At 43.0% G+C, this 19,463-nt stretch overlaps 1 protein-coding gene across 2 annotated transcripts in view; it reads left to right on the top strand.

Moving 5' to 3' along the window:
• CCBE1 (collagen and calcium binding EGF domains 1) overlaps positions 1-19,463 on the top strand; it is a 292,036-nt gene that overhangs the window by 261,323 nt on the left and 11,250 nt on the right. The window contains exon 12 of one of the 2 annotated variants that reach the window (XM_008013908.3): positions 1,729-6,472. The exons of the other annotated variant lie outside the window; for it this stretch is intronic. Coding sequence (XP_008012099.1) covers positions 1,729-1,962 — 234 coding nt within the window. The 3' untranslated portion in view covers positions 1,963-6,472. Of the gene's footprint in view, positions 1-1,728; positions 6,473-19,463 lie in introns of those variants that run through there. 2 annotated transcript variants of the gene reach the window in all.

Here is a 19,463-nt window from a genome sequence, read left to right on the forward strand (position 1 = left end):
TTAGTAGAGATGGGGTTTCACCGTGTTAGCCAGGATGGTCTCGATCTCCTGACCTCGTGATCCACCCACCTCGGCCTCCCAAAGTGCTGGGATTACAGGCTTGAGCCACCGCGCCTGGCCAGAAATCTATGGGTTTAAATCATAACTCTGCATCCTCGAGAATTTAGCCACTGCTACAACCCTAGCAGGTCAGATGGCCATCTCCTCTTAAAAAGCACAAAACCATGCAGGGCTGTTTAGGATCTGAGAAGAAATCAGCTGCATATATGCATAGTGTCTGGGAGATTAAAAATGAGAAATAGTAGTATTCAGAAGCACAGAAAATTCAAACCACTTCACTGCTTCTGAAGAAGGATCATTTCTGAAATCCAAAAGCTGTGGCCACAGAGGTGGAAGTCGTGGGTTCCCATCTCAACTCTTCTACCTGCTAGCTTTCTGACCACGGCACATCACTGAGGGTCTCTGGGCATTCATTCCCCCACCTGTGCAGTGGCAATAGTGGAATCTGACCTGCCATCCCTCAAGTGGCTATTGTGAGGGTCAAATGATATGAAAATCCTATGCCTGTCTTAGTGCTTTACGGTATAAGCTCTGCTTCCATAGTGCCCGCTGCTGCTGCAGCAGTTGTGGGAAGTGATAATGATTTTACTACAAACTTCTGACAAGCCCAGAACATGCGTGTTTATGCATTTCTTTTTTACCATGCCCCACACAGCACTCTATAAAATTAAGGCTTAGTAAATACTATATGATGATAAAGGATACTCAATACATAGAAAAATTAGGAAGCTTTTGTTTGGACCTTTCCTAGATGATGAGGAGCTGATGTCTTTACAACATCCTCTCAATTCATTTAGTTTGTGCTTATAGTCGGCCATCTTATAAACATTTTAATAATTTTGAGACAGGGTCTCACTCTGTCACCCAGGCTGGAGTGCAGAGGCACAATCTCAGCTCACTGCAGCCTTGACCTTCTGGGCTCAAGCGATCACCCACCTTAACCCCCCAAGTAGCTGGGTCCACAGGTGCCTACCACCACACCTGGCTAAATTTTTGTTATATTTTTTGTAGAGACAGGGTTTCACCATGTTGTCCAGGTTGGTCTTGAACTCCTGGGCTCAAGCTATCTGTCCACCTTGGCCTCCCAAAGTGCTAGGATTACAGGCGTGAGCCACCACTCCTGGCCCAGATAACGTTTTGAATACATATTATGCTCAAAGCGCTTTACATGCATTTACTTATTTAAATCCTCACTTATGAACCCTATAAAACCCTATGAAATCGGGACTATTATTATCCCCATTTTATAGATGTGGAAACTGAACCACAAGAAATTAAGACCACACAGTAAGCAGCAGAGACGAGATTCAAACCCAACAGAACCCCAGTCTCTTAACCACTGCTCTGCTGCCTTCATAAGCATCTTCCAGACTGCTTTGGAAAGTAACTTAGGAGAGTTGTCTTCTATTCTTTCCTCTACTGGATTTGATAAAGCCTAGAGTTAGGAGGGAGGAAAGGTGAATACATCACCAAAGCTCATCTGAGAAGTGAGAGAACTAGAAAACAATGTGGAGGACCCCCAGGCTCCTGTAGCAGTCCTCATATTGACTCCATTTGGGGCACAGTTATTGAGAAAGTAGTTGCCAGCAAGCAGCGGGTCAAGTCATGGAGCCCCGGAGGCCATTGCTGTCTGTCGTATTCTAGCTTTGATTCCTCCCATGTACACAGGGACCCCCTGGTTCTTTCGACTTCCTGCTACTTATGCTGGCTGACATCCGCAATGACATCACCGAGCTGCAGGAAAAGGTGTTCGGGCACCGGACTCACTCTTCAGCAGAGGAGTTCCCTTTATCTCAGGAATTTCCCAGCTACCCAGAAGCCATGGACCTGGGCTCTGGAGACGACCACCCAAGAAGAACTGAGACAAGAGACTTGAGAGCCCCTAGAGACTTCTATCCATAGCACATCCCAACACCATCATGCCAAAGGAAGAGAAAGATCAACTCATCTGCAGTTAAACCATCTAAAGAGAAAAAAACACCACTGGAGACCTAGAAAACATACATTTTTCTCTTCTCTTCTCCTGACATCTCTCTATTCCTCTTCTTCCAGATGCAATACTATTTTCAGAGTCCCCTCCTAGGCCTGCAGACACGTGGGAATGAATGATTGATTTACCTGCTTCTTACTAAGAGTTCATTGGAGTGGTTTGCATTGTAACTTTTCATTTACATCCTATTTTTCCAGGAACTTTGGATTTAAGTACTCTCACAGTGTCTTAAATCATAAATTCTTCAAGTTAAATTTGGCAGAGTATCAAAAGGGAAAATGGCAAAGTGAGCTCTAAGAAAATGTGAGGCTACTTCTAAGATGTGTGTTCAGAATAGACCGTAACTCCTCTAGTATCAAAATTAGGGCTCTTCATTTAAAAAGGGGTGGGGAGGACAAACATGTAGATGTACTTTGGTGGAGAATTCTTTTTTTTTAAAGAATATAGTAGCAAATCTACTAGAATTGCTTCTAGTAGATTTTAAATATTGTATGCCCTTGTCAAACGTTTCCCAAATTCAATTAAAGAGAGGAGAGAACTGAATGACATTTAGAGAAGATAGAAAAGAATTACAGTCACATATTTACTGTTACATAGATTGCCACATTCTAAAATTCAAATATGGTGCTTAAGGTTTCATGCCATGCTTATCTGTAAGTATCCTATTTAGGGAAGAAGATTAAATCCTCGTTTCAAAAAACAAAGTGAAATGCCTGGATTCACATTAAAACAGTGGGCTCTGGTTTGCTAGAATATTTTAAAGCTGTTTAATCAAGAGTGGAGCCTGCTGTATACATCAGAGATTATTTGTTCAATAAAGTGGCTGACCTTAGAGGCACAGAATTCCTGGTTCTGAGCAGGTGCCCAGAAGGTGCCATTAGGTGCCATGATCCAGGCTGAACCAATATACAGTGGGGCTGAAGGCTGCAAGGAAGTTGCTGGCTTGGGTTGACCTCACTAACGCCATCAGCAGCAGTAGGTAAATTTGCTCTCCTTGGGTGTTACAAGTTTTTGTCTGGAGCCAACCAAGCTTGCCACTAACATATTGAGAATAATACACTATTGAAAGTTATCTTGGATGGGGAGAAAAAAAAAAAAAAAAACAGTGGTTTTCGTTGTTTGCAAAAACTTCCTTCCTATTCCCATTTTTTCCTTCTTTAATTTAGTCCAAGTTCCAGTTCTTTCAGGCATTCTCTTTGATTTCTTTTCCCCTGCATGTGAGAAGCAGTTCAGAAAAGGGTCTATTTCTCCACCTCCTAGTGAGTTAGAGTGTTTTCTCAGAGCACCTCTGGGTCCCAAAGGGAAGCATGTTCCTGCCAAGGTTTGTTGTGCATTCAGAAGCACCAGGAGCAAGAGAACAGAAGGATGATCTGCTCCTTTGTAACGTTGTTGAGGGCCCTCTTGGTTCCAATGAGCAGTTTATAGGTTACTCGCAGTCCACTTTCTTGTTGGACACACAAAGTGGCTGTTCATCTGCCTTTGCGGGAGACTTTTATATTGAGCTTCACAAATGATCATTCTCACGCTCATATTCGCTCATGTTGGAATTTCCCATCCTGCCATGTCCTTTCCTATTTCTTTTTGGCTTTTTTGCCTCCACGTTTCAGCCCACATCATTTAACTCCACTACTTTGAAAGCTTGCTTAAAGAAAATCCCTCTTGGCTGGGCATGGTAGCCCACACCTCTAATCCCAGCCCTTTGGGAGGCTGAGGCGGGCAGATCACAAGGTCAGGAGTTTGAGACCAGCCTGACCAACATGGTGAAACCCCATCTCTACTAAAAATACAAAAATTAGCCGGGCGAGGTGGCGCATGCCTGTCATCCCAGGTACTCAGGAGGCTGAGGCAGGAGAATTGCTTTAACCCGGGGGCAAGCCAAGATTGCGCTACTGCGCTCCAGCCTAGGCAACAGAGCAAGACTCTGTCTTAAAAAAAAAAAAAAAGAATATCCCTCTTGTTGTGTTTGAATGTCACCTTTCAGTCTTCTCCCTTAAGAATGATAGGAAGGGGCTTTGCAGATCTCTAGTGGCAGCAGTCTTCCTTCCCTTCTTCCTACCATGTTGGAAATACAGGACTCATGTCAGCGTGTGGCTGAGTCTTTGATGAACACTTTGCTCCTCTATGTCTCATTTATGCAAAATTCCTGGTGACTGTCTACTAGCATTTTTAAAGTGAAAGCAAACACATTCTTAGTGCTCTTTTTCTAGCATCTTTTCTTCCTCCTTCTCTCTGCAAAATTCAACATTCATGACAGAAGGTCACGCCAACCACGGGTTTATAAAGAGAGGAAGTGAACAGCTGTTGATTTCCATCTGGATATATTTAATGTTTGCCTGCTTGTGGAGCATGGTATTTAAAGGGTGTGAATGGATGAATGCTTTTAAAACACACACACACACACACACACACACAACGATGCACAAGCTGTATGAGAGATGGCTAGGTCCATCTATGATTTTTTTTTTTTAATGAGGAATTTTAATACCTTTTCTTTGACAGTGAACTGTATTTAGACATATGACCTTTATTGTGAAATGCTCATAAAATGCAACCAAACTGCATGTTTGGCCATAGGCTAGAATAATATGTTAAAAGAATTAATGGAAAGTAGTAGTATCTGGATTTCATGAAACTATTCCAGATAATATTCTCCAGCAAAACTTATAGTAACCTGTATTTTATAACGTCAATCTGCTGGACCAATTTAATTTAGAAAATAATTTTTAATCCTCAGATTTTCAAAACTTGGACTACTGCAAGACTGATATGTACTCTTTATGCCCAAATTTTATTTTTCAAAGATAGGACATCATAAGGCATCATTATTTCTAATGTATCTTTTAGCTAGATAGAAAAAGCTTTACTGTTTAAATAGGACTTCTGCTCAAAAACTAATGGGAAAGCCGTTTCTGGGGTAAGATTTGCTACAGTGCATTTCATGTTTTATAGTGAAAAAGATGTTTGTACACCTCCTCAACCTGTTAGTAGAAATGTTGACTTCGATTTTTGCATCCTCTTCACAGGACCTCCTAAGTTACCTCTGTTCTTGGAAAGCAATGGGAATAAAAAATACGCTCTTAAGAATACTACATGGGGCCAGGCACGGTGGCTCACGCCTATAATTCCAACACTGGGAGGCTGAGGCGGGCGGATCATGAGGTCAGGAGATCAAGACCATCCTGACCTACATGGTAAAACCCCATCTCTACTAAAATTAAAAAAAAAAATTAGCCGGACGTGGTAGCACATGCCTGTAGTCCCAGCTACTCGGGAGGCTGAGGCAGGAGAATTGCTTGAACCCAGGAGGTGGAGGTTGCAGTGAGCGAAGATCGCGCCACCGCATTCCAGCCTGGCGATAGAGTGAGACCCCATTTCAAAAAAAGAAAAAAGAAAATAGTACATGGAGGGCATGCATTTTAGTTTAGGAACACCCCCCTCCCTTCCCAGTTCCAGAGGGAGAAATTATAACCTATACTGTGCCAAAAGTGAGTGGGGCTGCAGAGAGGATGGTGCCTTTTCTCACCTTCTGAGTTAATGCCCAACATCTGCCATAGGATTTATTGACCAAAGGAAGTCATTTCTACTGTATAAACTCAGACAGGTGTGTCGTAGCCCAACAGGTAAATAATAAATGTTCATTGGTTTTGGAAGGAAGAAGAGGGGAGTATTACCCCACCAAATGCCAGTGAAGAGCACCCTGGCTTCGGTCATATTTCCAAGGTTCATAATTACTGTGGGCCTGGTGAGCCCTGTTCCCAGGGCTGCAAGGGAAGGCTTCCCCAGGCCAGACATTGCTGTGGGTTTTCAGGCAGCAACTCCCCCATCATATTTTGGGTGTTACTCCCCACTATCTCTCCCCACATCTCAGCCTGTGCCTCAGAAACCACCACAGCAGCCTCAGTCTGCAGACTTAACATCTTTCAGATAACCTTCCTGAAAAGGAAAGTTATAGCAGGAATCCGGGCCAAACAGCAAGTAGAATAGAGCCATCTAAAGTTATTAATAATGAGTTCAGGGAAATAGATGAATTTTTTCCTGGCACAGTCAATATTTATATCTTACAACAAGTCAAAAAATAATTTTCCATTTGGAAAACAAAACACACCATGACTGTGATTGTTAAGGCGTATAATCATGAACTTCACATGCTCCCTCAACAAATGTTACTGCTCTAGGGAAATCATAGGAAAGGACCCTCTTATTCCCCAGGGGATCAAAGCAAGTCCCCTTAGGAATTTCATGTGTGCCATGGGTCTGTTTTTATTTCACAGGGACTAGTCATGTACTGGATTAGCTCTGTTGTTCATTATTTGTAACAGGTCCATATAACAGTCAAGCTAGCATTCAAACAATTGTGGATGTGATACTATGACGTACTTTTGATATGATTGTATATGCTTAATAACAAAGTTATTTTTCTTACATGGCTCTACTGTGTTTTGTCATGACACCTGGTTTTGTGAAGCAAGTCATCTTTTTACCCAGTTAACAAGGAGATGGAGAGGTGCATTTCTCTTGAGAGCTGGAATCTGGAATCTGGGTCAGCCACCTCCTGAGGTCTGGGTGTGGTCAGAGCATCTGAATCTGAATCAAGGTCTGAAGGCCTGGGTACCACTGAGTGTGGGTCTCAGAGATCCAGTTCCCTAGCTGAGATTCCCAGGGTGAGATTTTCAAACCAATAACCCTCTAGACGCTCACTGGAGCTGCCTTAGGAGCTCACAAATGAGAGGCTTGTGAAGACTGAGTGCTCCCTGCCCCCAGCACTGCACTCACAGTGACTCAGTGTTCAACTAGTTGTCTGTTTTGGATTAGAATTCCACGTAGGATTTCCTCGGGGGGATGCAGTGGCTCATACCTGTAGTCCCAGACACTGGAGTGAGAGGATCACTTGAGCCCAGGACTTCAAGGCCAGTCTGAGCAACATAGCAAGACCCCATCCCTTAAAAAAAAGTTGTATTAAATGTGGCACTTTCCCCTAGAAGGGCAGAAACCCCAGGAACCAGTCTGCCTCTTTTTGAATAAAGCGTATTTTTAAAAAGAAAAAATTTCCTTTTAGGGTGGGGGGAAAGTTGACTACCTTAAAAATAAAGTTGGAGGGAGGAACTCTCATGAGTTGGTAGCTATAGTCTTCTATGTAGAGATAAGAGAAGGCAAATTTTTGCTAATTGGGCCATATGGGAAGTGTAGTGGTATGATAAAATGAGAGCTTATTTCAAAGGGACTTTAGCCATCCTTAGCAGGGTGCATTTAGTGTCCTGAATTTAACCTGTATTTATACATCTCACTTCAGTTAGTAAATATTTGTAAGTGTCTGTTGCAATCTAGGCACTGTGCTATGCACTGCAGACACAATTGGGAGCAAAAACATCTTAATCCCTGTCCTGCTGGGGATTTTTGGCAAAACAGATAAGGATCCTTCCAGACAAAATAATCACTTAAATATGCGATTACAAACCACAATAAGCTACAAAGTGTTAGGCACTACAAGAGCCAATAAGGGTTCATGCCAAGGGAGCCCACCCTTGGCTCCGAAATGCACTCCTTCCCAGAGCCGCACGCTCAAAGTAGCCAACAGCATTCAGGCCAGCTGCACAGGACCTCATGGCCCCTCCCAGCCTTTCCCATACAACAGCTTTACAAAGGCTCCAGGTGACATAGCAGATGATAGAAATCTGGGAGACAACTTCATATATAATTTTTCCAGCCCTCTTAATTTAATCAACCAAAAGCTGGTTGAGCACTTACAGTCCTCTTGGCATCTCACTATGCAGCTGTTGGGTAACATCACGTGTTCCAGTCTTGATTCCCAGCAAAATTTGAGGCTTGCTTCTTCTCGACCAGGACACTGCAGTTTTGACAAAGCTCGCTATGCTTTTGAAGCCCAAAACTTTGAAACACCCCAGCTCAGCTCCATGTGCAAATTTCCACAGCCTTGCTCATGTCTACATGCAGGGTTACAGGACAGCCAAATGGGAAGTGGCGCTCAGCCACTGGGTGGTCCACAAGGAAAAGGCAACTCTTCCAAGATGTGTGGGTGACGGCAGTTGGATCATAAGATCTGGGGAACTGGTGGAGGGGTGGATGAGTTTCTTAGGCTGCCAAAACAGTATCACAAACTGGGTGGCTTAAAACAACAGAAATTTATTGTATTACAGTTCTGGAGGCTGGAAGTCTGAAATCAATGTGTCAGTAGGGTCGGTACCTTCTGGAGGCTCTTGGGAGCAACCATCTCATCCCTGTGTCATTTCTGGTGTTTGCCCACAGTCTCGGCATTCCTCGCCTCCAATATCACATGGTGTTCTACACTCCTGCCTCTGCGGCTTCACATGGTGGTCTCCAGCGTTCTCCTCTCTAAGTCTTCCGTGTGCCAATTTTCTTTTCTTGTAAAGATGCTACTAGTGGCCAGGCATTGTGGCTCATGCCTATAATCCCAGCACTTTGGAAGGCTGAGGTGGGCAGATCACTTGAGGTCAGGAGTTCAAGACCAACCTGGCCAACATGGTGAAACCCCATCTCTATTAAAAATACAAAAGTTAGCCAGGCATGATGGTGCATGCCTGTAATCCCAGCTATTCGGGAGGCTGAGACACAAGAATCACCTGAACCCCAGAGGCAGAGATCACAGTGAGCTGAGATTGCACCACTGTATTCCAGCCTGGGCAACAGAGCGAGTCTCCTTCTCAAAAAAAATAAATAATTGTAAAAAGGTACTACTTGTTGGCTTAATGCGATGTGACCTCATCTCAGTTTAATTATATCTGCAAAGATTATTTCCAAATAAGGTCACATTCTGAGTCTCCCGTAGATAAGAATTTTGAGGGGACACTTCAACCCAGTACAAGAAAGACATTTTCTCCCTATTGACCTTTATCCTGCTTATTTCCTTTAACACCATTTTTTTTCCAACTTGAAATTCTTATTCACTTCATTCAACAAAAACGTATTGAGGGTGAGGATAGAGTATTGAATGGTACAAAGTTCCTGCACTGGTAGAGTATAGCTTCTGGTCCAGGAAGACAAACAGAAATATATGTATCAGTCATGGTTCTTGAGAAACAGCACCAAGAGACAGGGATTTATTTTAAGAAATTGGCTCACACAGCTGTAGATCTGGAAGTGGAAAAACTGCCAAGCTGGCAGGCTGGAGACAGAAGAGGTGGCATTGCAGTTGGAGTCCACAGGCTTCCTGCTAGAAGAATTCCTCCTTGCTTGGAAGGTCAGTCTTTTTCTATTAAGGCCCTTAGCTGATTGGATGAGCCCCACCCACATTATGGAGGGTAATGTGCTTTACTCAGTCTACTAATACAAATGTTACTCTCGTCTAGAAAGTACATTCATAGAAACATCTAAAATATTTGACCAAATATCTGGGTGTTGTGGCCCAAATTTACAGTAAAATTAACCACCACGCTATATATCAGTGCTAAGAAGTGCTGTGGGGAAACGTAATTAGGGTAGAGGAGTGAAAAGTAACAGAAGGACAAGGCACGGTGGCTCACGCCTATAATCTCAACGCTTTGGGAGGCTGAGGCGGGCGGATCACGAGGTCAGGAGATCGAGACCATCCTGACTAACACAGTGAAACCCCATCTCTACTAAAAACACAAAACAATTAGCAGGGCGTGGTGGTGGGCACCTGTAGTCCCAGCTACTCCCGAGGCTGAGTTAGGAGAATGGCGTGAACCCGGGAGGTGGAGCTTGCAGTGAGCCGAGATTGGGCCACTGCACAGCAGCCTGGGTGACAGAGCAAGACTCCGCCTCAAAAAAAAAAAAAAGTAACAGAGAGTGGGAGTGTGTACTTTAGATGGGCCTTCTGGAAAGGTGGTGTAAAAGCAGAGGCCTGAACAAAGGGAGAAGTGAGCCTTGTAGATGAAAGTGATCCACACAGGGATTACAGCCAGACCCTGAGGCTGACCTGCTTGGTGTGCTCAAAGAGTAGCAATGGGGCCACCCATGTTGCTAGAACAGAATAAGTGAGGCAAAATGGGGTAGGAGATGCCTTGCAGAGGCAGATGGGGGCGAGGCAAGGCCTTAAGGCCCTGCAAGAGGACTTTGCATTTCCTAGTGGACACATAGAGAGTTGCTGAAAGGATAAGAATGGAAGTAGGGAAACACATTCAGAAACTATCGAAGCAGTGTACGGTCAGGTGCCAAATCATGACGTTTTAGTCAATGGCAGATCGCATATACAACGGTAGACCCCTAAGATTATACGGGAGCTGAAAACTGCGTCACCTAGTGACGTGATGGCCATTACATAACACAGTTACTTTATTTTTAAATAAATTTGGTGTAACCTAAGTGTACACTGTTTACAAAGTCTACAGTAGTGTAGCAATGTCCCAGGTCTTCACATTCACTCACCGCTCACTCACCCACCTACAGCAACTTCCAGTCCTGCAAGCTGCATTCATAGTAAGTGCCGTATACAGGTGTACCATTTTTTATCTTTATTCAGTATTTGTACTGTACCTTTTCTGTTTAGATACTCAGATACTCACCATTGTGTTACAATTGTCTGCAGTATTCAATCAATAAAATGCTGTACAGGTTCATAGCCTAGGAACAATAGGTTGTACCATATAGCCTAGGTGTGTAGCAGGCTATGCCATCTAGGTTTGTGTAAGTGGTGCATCCCATGATGTTCACACAGCAATGAAACACCTAAGGAGACATGTCTCAGAATGTATCCCTGTTGTTAATCGATGCATGACTGTACTTGTTTGTTGACTGTCTGCACTATGAGAATTGATACTGTAATTGCTCTTTTGTTTTTGTTTTTGGGGGTTTTACTGAGACAGGGTTTTGCTCTGTCACCCAGGCTGGAGTGCAGTGGCATGATCTCGGCCCACCGCAACCTCTGCCTCCCAGGCCCAAACAATCCTCCCATCTCAGACTCCTAAGTAGCTGGGACCACAGGCACAAGCCACCATGACCAGCTGATTTTTGTATTTTTTTGTAGAAACAGGGTTTCCCTGTGTTGCCCAGGCTGGTCTCAAATTCCTGGACTCAAGCGATCCTCCTGCCTCAGCCTCCCAAAGTGCTGGGATTACAGATGTGAGCCACTGCACCTGGCAGGTACTGTACTTGCTTCTCTGCTTCCTTTCTAGGCTAGAAAATCCTCAGGAGTGGGAACTATTTTTCTACCATATTCCCAGCATCTGCCACAATACCCAGGACACAGTAGGAGTTGAATGAATGTTTATATAGTGAATTTAATTCAGTTAATGCATTTAGTCTTCTCAAAATCCCATAAGGTAGATATTTTTGGTATCCTCAATGTATACATATCCTAAGAGGTAAACATTCATAACACACAAGTGTATTTCAGAATATTAATGCACTGGGCTGGTTTAATCCCATCTGATAAACATAGCACAGACACTCAGCCCCACATTCTCTCCCACTTTGGAATCACACATGACTTCACAGAATGGGCCTCCATGGTGCAGAAAGTCACAAGAAAATTGTCTAGACACAGGGCCTTTTGCTTCCCACCATCCAATTTTCTAATCTATGCTGGGTTGACAACCTTTCTGACCTGCTATGAGGTGGCTAACAAGTATATAGTAAAACTATTGAGATGTTAATGGAGAAGAAAATAAAAGAAGAATGATACTAATATAATCACTGTGATAGTTGATTCCTAACACCCCATGCAGTCGAAAATCTGCAGATAGCTTTTGACTTCCCCGAAAACATAACTACTAATAGCTTACTATTGATTGGAAGCTTTACCGATAATGAACAGTTGATTGACATATATTTTCTATTTTATAGGTATTATATACAATGTTCTTCAAAAATAAGCTAGAGAAAATGTTATTAAAATCATAAGAGAAAATATATTTACTATTAAGTGGAAGTGGATCATCATAAAGATCTTCATCCTTGTCTTCAGGTTGAGTAGGTTGAGGTTGAGGCTGAGGCTGAGGAAGAAGAGGAGGGGTTGGTTTCTGTCTCCGGTGGCAGAGGCAGAAGGAAGTCCACGTATAAGTGGATGCACCCAGTTCAAACCCATGTTGTTCAAGGGTCAACTGTATTTAGTATTTGATATGACCCCAAAATAACTGGGAGTCAGTTTTAGTCTGTTTTCATACTGCTATAAAGAACTGCCTGAGACTGGGTAATTTATAAAGGAAAGAGGTTTAATTGACTCACAGTTCAGCATGGCTGGGGAGGCCTCAGGAAACTTACAATCATTGCGGAAGGCAAAAGGGAAGCAAGGCATCTCCTTCACAAAGTGGCAAGAAGGAGAAATGCTGAGCAAAGTGAGAAGACCCCCTTATAAAACCATCAGATCTCATAAGAACTCACTATCACAATAACAGCAGGAGGGAAACCTCCCCCCATGATTCAGTTACCTCCGCCTGGTCTCTCCCTTGACACGTGGGGATTATGGGGATTACAATTCAATATGAGATTTGGGTGGGGACATAAAGCTTAACCATATCAGAGTCAAAACTCAAAATAGGTTAAATAAAATTAGCTAATAAAAAGTAACATGCTATTGTTCAGGAAAGGTTCTTTTCTAGAAGGAATATGGTAAATCTTTATTAAATAGTCACTGATCAACATATATTTCTTATAAAGTTTCATGCTAAAAGTAAGGGAATATTAGAATGCATGTTTTAATTCAAGTGTCTTTGCACAGGGATTAAATGAATGACCTGCAAATATTAATCTGATGGGTGAACTTCGTTAAAGAATAAAATATAGACTGCCTTGATATGTAAATAACCAGCCATGTCATAAGATCAGCAGGCTTCAAATATTTTTGACAATGACCCACTGGGAAAATATATTTTATGCAGTGACGCAACATTCACATTTATCTATACGCTATTGAGACGTAAGTTTTACAATATTTACTACATAGGGTGCACTCTCATTTTCTCTGTGCAATTTGCTTTTTAAAAAAAATCCTGGCTGGGCACAGTGGCTCCTACCTAAAATCCCAGCACTTTAGGAGACTGAGGCAGGAGGATTGCTTGAAACCAGCAGCTCAAAACCAGCTTGGGCAACAAAGCAAGATCCTATGTAGTTCTACAAAACTAAAAGAAAAAAAAATAGCTGGGTGCACATCTGTAGTCTTAGCCACTCAGGAGGCTGAGGCAGAAGGATCACTTGAGCCTAGGAGTTCGAGGCTGCAGTGAGCTGTGATTTGTGTTACTACACTCCAGGCTGGGCAACATAGTGAGGCCCTGTCTCAAAAAAAACAAAATCCTGGTCACAACCACTAAATTGACTTCATGAGTAGCAGCCCACAGTTTGAAAACCACTTGCTTAGACTGATGTTTCTCAAACTTCTTTGTGCATAGGAACCATCTGAGGATTTTATGACAGTGAAGATTCTGATTCAGGAGTCTGAGGTTTCCCTTCTGACAAACTCCCAGGTGATATCAATGCTGCTGTTTGGGAACCACACTGCGAGTAGCAAAGTCTTCCCTCACACAGGAGCATGTGCTCTGGACTTTAGATGGGAGCAGGAGAAAATCAGATTAATTTAGAACTCTGACAAGTGTCAGGAATTCACATATGGCTATTATGTCTCAATTATTTAATCCGTGTGTGTTCGATGTTTTAAAACATAGTTTCCCTGGGAAATGGCACACCTTAAACCTTACCTCTCCATTAACATGTTAGCAGGCATTAAACTGATAGCTGCTAAAGGGGAAGAAGATGTCTGGAGGGAGAGTCTGGGTAGCGAGACTGGGAAGGTGAATCCCTCCCCAGCATGGGCCCTGGCCTTGCCACAAGTTGCTAATATTTTGGAGGCTGGTTCCCCAGGTGGGAGGGCAGAAATGACGTCCATGCAGCACGTTGACCCTGGTAAGCTTCATTCACCTACTGTTCCCGCATGGTGTCACTTTCACCAGCATCCCCAGGCGATTCAAGGACTCCTGATTCTCAGCGATTCTGGGAGGTGGCAACTTACGTGCTGAATCCCCACTTCTCCTCCAGCCTGTTTTCGTGGCTTCTTATCCTCTTCTATCTCTAGCATCACAACCACACTGGGGATGAGAGCTGGATGGGAAAAATGATTAAAGCAGAAGGAGAGTTGTATCTATAGTCATTTTTTGCTTTACAAATAGCTTTTGTGATGTATGCAGACAGAACAGTTTCCAAATTCAAGTTTTGTCGGGTGTAAAAAAAAATGTAACCCATGGACGTTCCTGGCTGTGTTCGCCACCACCCCCTCACAGTCATGTAATGTGCTGGACCTGCCCCAACCCATCTTGGACATGGCTATAGACCATTTTACCCCAGGGCTCTGGAGATAATACACAGAATCTTACTAACTGCCATCATATCATGTAATTGCAGGACCATGTAATGTGAAAGGAACACTTCTCCCATGTACCGACGGGGTCATTTATTTACAATTCTGTAAAACTCTCAGCCAAAACCAGCAGATCATATGCACAACTACAGCAAGCCATATGCGGGTAATTTGCCTTCTGGAAAAGAAAAAGGTGCATAAATTGAATTAGGCTTAGATTATTCAGAAAGGAAATAACAGCTGGAAAACATTTCAAAAAGTGGTCCCTTCAAAAGAGCCTTTCAAGAATAGCCAAATACATATTTCCTTCAGGGCTTGTTCTATGTGGCTATTGACCACTGAGATCCAGTACTACCAGCCAGATTGACACAGGCTTTGCATGTCAATATTCACACGAGGTGGGATGAAGGTCTTTGGGTTGCTGAGATTATGTGTGTTCCAAATAAAGGAAGTTAGCCCCCAGGTATTTATTGGCTTTTCCAGCTACATAGGCACCTTTCTACCAAGGATGAAATCTGTGATCTGTGTAGAGAACTTTTCTTGCTGAGTCTTTGTTGAGTAATCAGCAACTTCATTGCATCTAAGCCCTCCTCTGCTAAGCCTGTGATTGCTGGACTCAAAGTTTCACCTTGGTAGCTTATCTGTGGTCAGATGGTACTGGGGGCTGCTGCTATACTACCCTCACCCCACGCACACACACACTTATTTTGCAAAGAGGTACACAGACATCCCTCTGTCAGGCACTTCAGTTTCTTTCATGCCTTTTACTTGATTCCAGAAGTCCCCACTGAAGCCAAGAAATCTGAGTACTATTCTCAGGAGAAAGTTACCCTGGGGTCCCTCGGGGACAAAGGGATGGTGTGAGGGATCCTGGGTGCATGGAAGGGGACCTAAGGAAACTTGTTGCAATTGACAATTGAAAATACCAATCCTCTCAATATCTGCCTCAAGTCTGAAATTCTCACCACTCATTTCCCTGCTTAGGGACCATTCACTCAGGTTACAGCTTTCAGTTACAAGAGCAGGTTCATCCATTAACCAGCAGGTACATGGAGAAGTTAGTCACTTGACTCCACATTAAGGCCCAAACAAAGAAATTTTGAGGGAATATGTGAAATATAATGAGGAGGAAGACAGAATTAATCTCAGAGCTAAATTTGGGCATAGTTAGATTCCAGGGAAGAGGGTCGAATTGGAAGACAAGCTGAAACAACCAAGGAGCTTTGTTTCCTCAAAAGCACCTTTTCCCATAATACAATGAATGGTCTCTCCACCACTATCATTGTGAATTTCAGGGTTTTTGAGTCACTTCCATTACTAGCTGGGTGACCTTCATGTCATACTAGGGAACATGAAGACATGAATTCCACCTCATTTGGAACAGTTTGGATCAGGGCTGTGTCCAGGTAGGAGCTGTATCAGGGTCTTCCCCATTTCCCACTCCTTTCTGACTTCAAAGACAGGGTCCTTGCTTTCTCCCAAATGGAATCTGGAGGTTTTATTTGTAGGTAGTTGTGCTAATCTCTCTCCAACCCTTAGTCACAAACTACTTAAGGACAAGAGTTAACTATCTTCATGGCTGCTGGAGACCTACAGCAGTACTTGGTGCCTATTAAGTGCTCAGAAAATGTTAGCAGAAAGCAAGCAGTTGCTAAAGATACAGCCATCAGTGGCCCTCAACTACTTCCATTCACTTAATTATTTAACAGATATGTATTGAATGCCCTCATCTACTATGGTCAGCACTGGCCCCTGTCGTTATGGGATTGTACATTTATTTATACATAGATTATAGTCTAGTGAATGAAGTCACAGATCTGTACAGGTACATACTGAAGCCCCATCTCCTTTTTATTTCTTTTTCCTTACAGAAATTTGCTGAACAATCTTTATTTTACAATTCGCAACTGGATTCTTCATCCTTGATACCCCCTATTCTGGCTTTTACCCCTTTTAAGGAAAAGCAAGTACCTATGCATACTGGCCAATAAGAGATGACCTCTAATAGGCTTCTCCTATTCCCTCCTCTACGCTCAGTATCTATGAGCATAGATATGTGGGTTTCACAACCTGCAAGTCCTGCCCAGCACGTGGAATTTTCCTACTGAACCAAAATTGTGTTTTAGACTCAAAGCTGAGGGCAAAGGCATCCCCATGTTCTTTTTGTTTGTTTGTTTTTTGTTTTGTTTTTTGTTTTTTGAGATGGAGTCTTGCTCTGTCACTAGGCTGGAGTGCAGTGGCATGATCTTGACTCACTGCAACCTCCGCCTCCAAGTTCAAGTGATTCCCCTGCCTTAGCCTCCTGAGTAGCTGGGACTACAGGCGTGCACCACCATGCACGGCTAAGTTTTTGTATTTTAGTAGAGACTGAGTTTCACCATCTTGGTCAGGATGGTATCGATCTACTGACCTTGTGATCCACCCGCTTTGGCCTCTCAAAGTGCTGGGATTACAGGCGTGAGATTACACTGCGCCCAGCCGGCATCCCCGTGTTCTTAAGTGAGCATCATCAAATAGTTTGAGAGCTGCCACCTCCCCCAGGGAGCTTAGTGAGCAGCTCCTGTTCAGAACTGTGCCTCTCCAGGCTGACCCCAGCTGTGGGAGAAGAGGACTGGGTTGAGGGAGATGTAGACAGCCTTACAGAAAATAATGGTGTTCTTGATGACAAGTTTGTCCCTACTTAGAGTGTGGCTAGGGGAAAGGTACCCATCCCTAAAGCCAAGTGAGAGGGGGCTCCAAAAGTTTACTCATAAGAACTTGGGGTGCTTCAAGAATGTAAGAGGGCAGCGTGTTCCCCAGCTGGACGTGTGCCAGGTCTCTGTTGTTTGCCCCTGAAGCAAGGCCTGCCACAAGCACTCTTGGGAGGATGATCTCAGAGTCTCCTCTTCACTAGACTGCCCCATGACCATGGGGAAGGAAGAAGGGGTGCTTGGCATGTGTGCCCTGAAGAGAGGGGATATACTTATTCGTAGAGATAACACTAGCTCCAATGAAGTCAGAGGCCTGGTGGGAGTAGCCTCTTTCACATGGCTTGAAGGAATTGTGGATGATTGCCCCTGAGAAGAAGGTGAGGCATCCATCTTCTCCCTGATGTGTGAAAATGAAGGAACACAGAGGGGAAAGGAGAGGCAGGGACTCAACACCAGGGATGCTTCCTTACTCTGATGTAAGCGCAGCCAACAAAGCTGGCCCTTTCCTACCAGCCTCTTGCAATCCCTCTAAAAGCTTGAATTAGCAGAGGCAGGTAAGCAGGAGGTAGAGGAGTCTCAGAACCAGACCTTCGCTTCCTTTCAAACAGCCAGGCCCATAGCCCCAGCCCCCACTGGAGTTGGGAGCAGGGAAGAGCCAAGCTTTAAGTCAAGTTCAAGGCTCAGGTTTTAATAATGAACAGGACTTGGTCTTAAATCTCAAAGGTGCCTAGAAAGTTAAAATTTGGGCAGGATTTCATGAAGGGAGCCACAATCAAAAAGGAGAGGGTGAAAATTTTATCAAAAGTTAAAAGCCGGTTTTGATGCCCAACTAATTTACACTGTTCAGTAAATCAGTTAGGGATGAGATGCATTTTTTTTTAAACTAGGACTTTCAAGTCCACGTTATAGTGACTTGGGGTTTTACTTCAATTATTTTTATTTTTACATGAAAGTGTATCTTCTTATCTTTTAAGTTTGCATGGGTTCAATGCAAGTGCCCACAAAGCTGTGGATCTGAAATTTTAGACACTTTCTTTTGTCTTTTTGAGATACAGCATCCTATTGTCGTTACCACCATCCGTCAGAACTCTGAACTCCATTCTCAGAAGAAAAATGTCTCTGCTATAAACATTCTGGTATTTCACAACTAATGAAATTCCTCAGGGAATACATGTGAGGAAATCCAGACATAGGCGAAAGACTTCCTTCAAATGCCAGGGGAGAGTGAAAAGTGAAAGATGTTCATGGCAAACCAAATGTTGGGGTCATTTGGTTTCAAAATGGGAGGGAGAAACACATGCATGCGTGGATTTGTTTGCAGATTCACAATTCTTTGACCTCGGGCCAATAATGAAATTATGCTGTTGTCATAGGGGATGTCCAAATATCTCCATAATTATTCTTGATTGAGATGACTCACTTAGGGGCAGTTGGAGAGAGGGGTGGGATGGAAAAATGGAAAATGGTTGTTTTAGCCAGTTTTATCTAATTCTGATTTGTAAGCTTGGGGAGATCTGTTCCTAACAGCATTAAAACACTCTATATGTATTTTATGATTTTGAAAATCTTTTAAGAATAAGTATTTAAAAGATGTCTTTTACCTGATCTCTCTAAAATAATCTCATGCGGTAAGGGATGGGGTAGTAATATAGGTAAAACAATATTGCATGTGTGTTGATAATTGTAAAAGCTGGGCCGTGGGTGTTCAATATTGCTATGGTCTGAATATGTGTGTCCCTGAAAATTCATATGTTGAAATTCTAACTCCCAAGATGATGGTATTAGGAGGTGAGGGTCTTTGGGGTGAGCAGTAATTAGGTCATGATGATGGAACCCTCATGAATGGAATTAGTGCCCTTATAAAAGAGATTCTAGAGAGCTGCCTTGCCCTTTTACCATGTAAGGACACAGAAAGAAGGTGCAATCTATGAACTAGAAAGCAGGCCTTCAACACCAGATGCTGAATCTTCTGGCACCTCGATCTTGGATTTCCCAGCCCACATAAATACAAGAAATGCATTTCTGTTGTTTATAAGCTACCCAGTTTATAGTATTTTGTTGTAGCAGTCCCAATGGACTAAGACGATGATAATATTTCCTCCACTTTTGTATGAATGTAGGAATAAAAATATCTTTAATAAGTCTTTCAAAATTGCATGAGTTAAAAACAAAAAATAAAACATGAATAAGTAAACAAAAAAGAAGAAATAGAAAAAAAATTGCATGAATTTAGTAAGAAAAAAATCACTTGCTTGTTATTGAATGAAAGTGCTATCTATTCTGAGGTAGAGGTCACAGACCAGTATCCACTTGGGTTGCAAACAACATTCCCTTGAGGGGAAGTTCTAAGCCATCTCCCTTTCTAAAACAATTTCCATTTTATAGAATGGGCTCTACGCTGGACAAACCAGAGCCAGACACTTTGCATGAAATGAAATCA

Source organism: Chlorocebus sabaeus, chromosome 18 (assembly GCF_047675955.1).
Source record: "Chlorocebus sabaeus isolate Y175 chromosome 18, mChlSab1.0.hap1, whole genome shotgun sequence".
Taxonomy (NCBI): domain Eukaryota; kingdom Metazoa; phylum Chordata; class Mammalia; order Primates; family Cercopithecidae; genus Chlorocebus; species Chlorocebus sabaeus.